Source organism: Trachurus trachurus (genome assembly GCF_905171665.1).
Source record: "Trachurus trachurus genome assembly, chromosome: 3".
Classification (NCBI taxonomy): Eukaryota; Metazoa; Chordata; class Actinopteri; order Carangiformes; family Carangidae; genus Trachurus; species Trachurus trachurus.
The window spans coordinates 10,569,003-10,576,453 of NC_139893.1; the positions used below are offsets into that span (position 1 = coordinate 10,569,003).

General features: G+C 40.6%; 1 protein-coding gene across 1 annotated transcript in view; it reads left to right on the top strand.

Moving 5' to 3' along the window:
- The window catches only part of galnt18b (UDP-N-acetyl-alpha-D-galactosamine:polypeptide N-acetylgalactosaminyltransferase 18b), a gene marked incomplete at its 3' end in the record, with an annotated part of 83,666 nt that extends 81,780 nt beyond the window's left edge, over positions 1–1,886 (top strand). The window contains exon 11 of the mRNA XM_083996226.1: positions 1,740–1,886. Coding sequence (XP_083852352.1) covers positions 1,740–1,886 — 147 coding nt within the window. The remainder of the gene's footprint in view (positions 1–1,739) is intronic.
- Between the last annotated feature and the right edge of the window lie 5,565 nt (positions 1,887–7,451).

Below are 7,451 nucleotides of genomic sequence, written 5' to 3' on the forward strand. Positions count from 1 at the left end.
TTTTTTCACTGCAGCAAATCTAGACAGTCATTGGATACATGCTGGGATTTTGTGCCTCCCTGGGAGTTACTGGAGCAGTAGGCTGACCTGCACGCTGGGCTTCTGCATGATGATTGGAGGATCTGTCTAAAGGCTGATTTCCCTTTTTGATTGACAGCTATTTTATAAATAAATGGACACATTTCATGATGTAGGCTGAAAATGAGCTTCCCCACTTTGAATTTCCAGCAGCCGCCACCGCCATGCGTCACGTGGTCTCTGTCGGCACATGGAGTTTCGCAGTTATCGTGAAGATGGTGCAGATGTTATCACATCATAAATTATGATCTAATCTTTCACCTTTGCAGTTCACAGCCCAACCAAAAGCCGACACACCCAAACTAGAATGAATACACAAATGATTTGAAATGGATCTGGTTTTGTACAGATGCCCCTTTTTTTCTTTTGATTGCACTTTCTAGCTCGGGGCATTTCTCCATCTCTCCATATTGGTCCATAAATGCCCACTTCCTGCAGTTTATACCAATCTGTTATCTATAAAAAATGTTTCTTGGACCTTAGAGAAAGGCCAGACTCATTGAAATACAGAAAGAATAATTTAGCTCCCAGTCAGTACGACCTGTTCAGTCCTTAGATTTTTTTTTCTCCCCACATCCTACTGCATTCCTCTATTGGAAAGAGCTCTCTCCTCACAGCTTCCCCCATGCTGTATTGAATGTTGATGGTCTCCTCTTCAGTCCCTTTCCCTTTGTCAAGCCTGACACTGTAATGAGAAAATCCCATCTCATTTCATCAGGACATGCTGGAACATTTTTTTTTGCTGAGCTGATGTGCTCACTCTGTTCCGACAGGCAACATCTGTCATATTAAAGTTTATAAATTGTTGTACCTTACTTTCATTTTTGCAATAAAGGTTTTGCTCTTCCTCCACATGCAGCACAGACTGTAAGTGCCTGGACAGTTAGAGTTGTAACTGTGTTATGTATGATGGATACTACATTAAAGTATTTTAAACACTCACTGCGCAGAGTTTAGAGCTTCACAAGTAACTGGACAGATGCACACGAATTAGATTGCAGCTCATAAATTGAGCAGGACATTGATCCTGAACATGCTGCCAAATCAACCAAAGAGCTTTTCAGGGTGAGGAGGTGGAATATCCTCGATCCTCGGGTCAGTCACCCGATCTCAGTCTGAGATTAAAGGCAGAGAGCTCACACAGCAAAGTCTCAGCTGATGCTACTGGCTATAAAAGGCTTTCCACAAAATATTAAATATGTTGATTTTATTTGACTTCATGATTATCTGTCCAGTTTCTGTGCAAATCCAAAGACTTGTAGTTTACACAGTATTGTGATGGTTCAGACACTTGATTTGAACAGTCCTTTCACAGCTGCACCAGATGTTATTGTCCCTGTTGCTCAGTTTTTTTCCCCCCTCTTTTGATTCAGTCTGCTCGTCCTGTGTATTCTCTTTCGATCTTGAAAGAAACCTAATGACTACCCTGGCAATGGTGTTGTTGTTTTTGCCTTGAAACCATGTTGATGTTATCTGGTGGGTCCAATGAGGAAGGTAGAGTGAATCAGCCAAAACGCCCCAGAGCTTAGGAGCAGCTCACGTCCGTATCCGTTCAGAGCAGTGTAGTGTGGGTTTACAAAGGGAGGCGAGTTATGTTGTGCACACAATTTGTTCTTCGGTAGCTCGGCACAATTTTAACCATCCTGCTTTTATCTTTTCAGGGAGGATCCATTCAGAACAGGAAATCAAAGAGATGCCTAGAGCTTGTCGTGAGCAGTGACAATGAGTTTGGCTACCAACTGGCTCTGCAGAAATGCACTGGACAGAAATGGTTCATAACAAATGTGCTGTTTAGCAACTCGTTATGACCGACTGCTGAAGGGAAGTGAACAGCACACTGGACTGGGTGGGGTTGGATGTTTTTGTGTGTGAGCGTGTGCGTATTGTGTGTTTGAGACGGTGCGTGGTTGAGCACGTTCATTTTGAGCACCACAACGTCCTCTGATGAGCGAGTCGACATCACATCATAAATGTTAAACATTTTATTTTCCCTACAGGAGCAGCCATAGTTGGCGGATATTTTGCAGATTTGACAAGGTAGTATATTTAGTATATTTTGTGGTAAATACAGTACAGTCAGATTTTCGTTGACTTAAAAAAAAATGTAATGGGTTCAATATGTTTTTGTACTTTGTTCATATTTGCTACTGTGTAGCAAGCTTTCTGGACCTGTCCCTGCTGTAATTATTTTCTTTTTAGTGTCTCAGGTTTGTAGGTTTATTATGCGATTCAGCTCTGCAGTCGTCGGAAGATGTTGGAATAAACCTGAAACAAAACATAATTTTCTAAATGTAAATATTTCAAATATTTGTAATATATAACAGTAAAAATGACTGATGTAAACGACTGAGTACAAGTGCCTCTTTTCTTTGGCTGTTGAAAGCACAATTTGCCTGAACAAACTGAAAGGACTGGAATCTGCTGTCAAGTCCAAATAGATTTTTGATTTTTTTTTTTTTTTTTTTTTCAAAACAGGGAGTTCAATACACTGCCAAAAACAACTAAATGAGAAAAACACATACACAACACAGATTGGCACATGAACACATGTAACAGGTTTTGTTTGATCTGATGGTTCCTCTGGCCAGTGAGAGGGACCTTCCTAATGTGATTCCAGTGTAAGTGATTGGGAACAAAATCCATGCACATGCGCCTGTTGTTTCAAGACAGACTTCAAATATCGTGAGCTTGAATTTGATTGTGGTTGTCTGAGTTTGTTTGTGTTGTTATCTGCTGCACATTTTGTTTGCCTCATATTGACTAATCAGTGAGGTTTTCTTTATTTGCTTTATGTCGTGCACGTCTTCTCTTAAGCAGCACGGTATTGAACTCCTAGAGCCAGCAGAGAGGGGCAGCCACTGAAAGGGAATCATGTGCACACACATACAGACTTGTGTACATGCAGAGTCGGAGTCGTGGAAGCGATGTCGTCAGTTTTGTAGTGACAAATGCAGCGGCAGAAGCTGAGAAACAGCGTGGCTTTCTGCTCCGACTGTGGTGTGTGCATCTTGGGAGGAGACGAGTAGCACAGCCTGTTTTCAACATGCCAGTCCTCATTACCATCCACATTCAAGCACAGCTTGGCAAACCATGGCATTAAATATACATGGAAACCCATTTTCATCAAAAGGACTAACACATCTTAATATATGCAATAAGAGCGCCGCTGCATGCAACTTTTGAATGAAAGAAATTCAACAAAACAAAATTCCCCCTCTGCACATTACTTGCATCCTCTTTTAGCTGACCCCTTGTCCTGACTGACTGCTGTTGCACTTTCCAAACATTTCTCTTAGCTTCACAATGACTGTAGATAGGGAAGCTGTGTATGTGTTTTTGTTTAATATTCTATTATCATGCATACATTTATCACCCCTGTTGAATTGGAGCATCATTTTGTGCCACAGAATGACTTGAAACAGTGTGTTTTTTTTTAGATTGGCTCAGAGTACACAACAGAGACATCAATTCCCTGTAAATCTGGAGTAAAAGATACATCCAACTGTATCCCACAGTGACGGAGCTGTGGAGCCGTCTGAGTCGCACACAATATTTCAGAACAGTGCTGCCCTGATTTGGATGAAGATGGTGTGATAATTTATCCGTATTACCTCTGAGATATAGCATTTGCAAAATTACAGTTATTTTCCTTGCTCTGGGAATTAAATGCTGACTTTTAACAGGAACATTTCCCTCCTCTCTGAACCAGCTGTCATGAAAATTCATATTCATATGAGCCCGTTTCTCGCAGGAGAGCCATTTTCAATTCAGACTTTTCCTGGAATACACGGATCAGATTTTTGCCATATATGCAACAGAAATGTGCAGCTACTTAATCCAAATGGGAACTGGGTGTTGTGTGTGGGGGAAACAGGATATTTACTGTTGGGTAAAAGAAATCAGTCTCTGTGAAAGGGAAAAAATATTACTCCTTAATTCCCAACAGCTTTGTGTCTGTCCTTGTTAAATTGTTTTAATTCTCTCTTTGTGAAAGTGCAGAGATCTTTTTTAAAACAAGCTTTTGTCTGTGGTGTAGAAGAGATGCTTGTAGCGCAGATGAAATTTTCACATCATGTTAAGGGTTAGGGTTAGTGTAAACTACTTTTTTTAATGACCATAGAATTGTAATTAACAGTCATAACTGCGACAATTATGCAATAAAATTACTTATAGTATGATTAGATAGCTGTCGTAAAAGGACATGTAGGTTACGACCTTTAGCCCGTTGGTTATTATTATTTGAAATGTAGTGAGTAATTTATCTTTACAGTAATTTCCTCTGCTGTTAAACCAGCGTGCCATCCATTATTCCCATTAAGCTGGCCTGTTCTCCCTGCCGTTCCAGTATATGGCCCAGCCAGCCGCCCCACCAGAAGCTGCTTTCATCAGCTCTTGTTGACTGACTGGACTCCATTTCCATGTTTTTCCATATTCCCTGTTGCAAACTGTTTTCTTGTCTGCACACAACATCTATTGCACGTCTGCCCGTCCATGAGGTGAGGCATCCCTCCTCTGTTGCTCACCCTGAGGTTTCTCCTGCTTTTTTCCTGTTAAAAGGATTTTTCGCAGGAGTTTTTTCCTCAGTCGATGTGAGAGTCTAAGGGCAGAGGCTGTTGTTATGATGCTGTGTAAAGCCCTTTGAGGCAAACTGTTGGTAAAAATGAGCTATACAAATAAACTTGCCTTGCCTTAATTTGTCCAAAAGGAACCAAATCAATTTCGAAGCACTTGTAAAACATTTAATATCTTTGCAAAATCCAGCGTAAAAACATTTGTGGATTTACAGTGCGCGGCTTATATGTCAAACAGTTTTTGTTTTGGCTGTTATAGGCTACATCCAGGGCTGATAAATACTGCAGTGCAATAAATGTTTGAGACAGCTGCGTGCTGCGCTCTCTTCTGTTCTCCTCATGCTAAGCTATAAGCTAACTGGATGTCGCTTCATATTTATAGACATAAGCATCAATCATCCCAGATAAGTCACAACTGAAAACGCAAATAGGTGTATTCTCCAAAATGTCAAAACTATTCCTTAAAATAAAATCAAAGTTTCCTCTCACCACTCTCTCTCTCTCTTTCACTACCTCTGTAGCTCTCTCTGCCTGTATTATTCATCTTTCGGCTCTTTTGGGAGAAGGTTTTGAGAGGCATCCTATCATGTCTTGTCATTATATTCTGCCCCCGACACAGAGATATAAAACACTGAGGGATGTATATTCCTGGCAGAAGTCGCGGTGTGATCAGGGGAAACCAGCTGAGTTTTGAATACCATATGACAAAGGGAAGCAACTTGTCAGAAGTGAGAACATCTGAACGCCCCCCAGGATCCACAGAGGCGGTTTTTGTCTGTTCTCTCTCCTGCAGGTGAGCCACAGGTAGCTGTCACCGCCAAAGAGCTTATGGGACGACACAAACATAGGCTACGGGAAACAGAAAGCAGGTAATAGTCAAGAAGTGGGAACAAAAATAAACATAAACCCTGCCAAAGATGAAATGATGATACTCTTCACTTCACAATCTGAAGCTGTTCGAAGGAAACTTAAAGTAAGAAAAACAAATTTACCAGAACAATGCATGTGGGTGTGAAATCTGCGTTCACCGCCCAGCCAAAAAAATGCTTCACATGTGGATAAATGTCACTGTTAATTGTTTTCTCTGAGAGTGAATCTCAGCTGTGGCTGTGTTGCCATGGCTACAATTCCTACGCTGCATATTCTCAGATATCCCCGGGGCGTCAGACCATAGGTGAGCATATTAACTGAAAAGACCTGACAGGATGTAATTGCCCGCAGATGCAGATGTAACTTTAATCTCTGCCCTTTTTATGTCACGCCTGAATGCTTTGACCTATGCAAATGAACCAGCTGATACATCTGTTTGTTTTTTTGTGTGCATATCTGTCCGTGTTGTTGTTGTATATGCATAAAGAAGTAATAAAACAGCGGACGGGGTGGGTTTGCTACAGCGGAAATAAAATTCTCGACAAGGGAGAAAATGAAGTGGAAATCCGAGGTCAGAGTGAAAAGGGTGAAAGTGGGGGCGAAATCGTTTATGACTAGCCAAGCAGATAGGTTACTGGTATTACAGAGTAAAAACATTCACACATACACACAAAAAAACATTGTAACATCACACAGTCTACACAATTTAGTAACATACAATTATTCAGCATGTGACACTTTATGATACAATAAGTGAATGATGATGCTTTGAGAGTTTTAAATACTGTGGTGCTAATAGCCTAATGTGAAAATGGATTCCACCTAAAACTAGATTAATGTTATTTTATTCTATGCACACATACATACTCTATTTATCAATACTGACAGATAGATTTATGCTTTGACTTTTCAATCTTCATTTATTACCATTTGGGGAGCACAACAAGTTGTAAACACAACACGATGACCTAACATTAACATTCACATGAGACATTTTTTTGGCCACCTGACAAATCTAATCTGCCTGTTTAGCTCCTAAGTGCTGCACTATGTCCATCAGCTCGTCTTGTACTCTGTCTGTGTTGCCGTTGGAAACAATGCTAATGTGAGACTGAACCTTAAGCTTAAAGGAATAGTTCACCAAAAAAATGAAATTCATTTAGGACATTTTTTCAGCCTAAACAGTCCTGTATTGAATTTGCCTGGGGCGCGCTCTCACGTTCATGTGCGTGAACGTCAGAGCACAATACAGCTAGGACTGTTTAGGCTGTAAAAATGCCCTAAATGACGTTGTTTCGAGTAAACTCTGGACTATATCCCTTCAGGACACTTGGATTGCAGCAGACGAGCTGTATGGAGGAAGATTACAAGGTTTTTGTGTAGTTTTTTGAACTTTTTTTTGTCGGGCGCTATTGACTCTAATATAAGGATTTCGTTGAACTACGAACCGGCCCCCGGGGTCTCCAGGTGCACTTTGAGGAATAAAAAACTACTCCGGAGTATTCATCAGCATGAGGGTGAGTCAATAATGAATTTCATTTTTTGGTGAACTATTCCTTTAAGTTGTTGCCTGAAAACCAAAACAATGATCTGAAAGAAGTTAAATATGCAGAGCTGAGAGAAGCTGTTTAGTCCAAACTAATTCTCTATATGGCTAAAACACTATGACCAACACATTTCACAATAAACACTAATAGCTTTTCTGTTTCCCAGTTGTATGTCCTTTATATTTTGTTTTCAGCAGTTATAACACTGAGCCTGAATCTTACATAGTGCGTCCTTTTGTATCTGTCAGTCAACTTCGTTATTAACCCTGGGGGAAAAAAGGATTTTAAAAAGCCATAGAGTTCATCGCCTCAGCTGCTGGGATCTCACTACACTTGTACTACTCGTGTCATATTCAGTAAGTGTTAACAAGTGAGAGGATGTAGA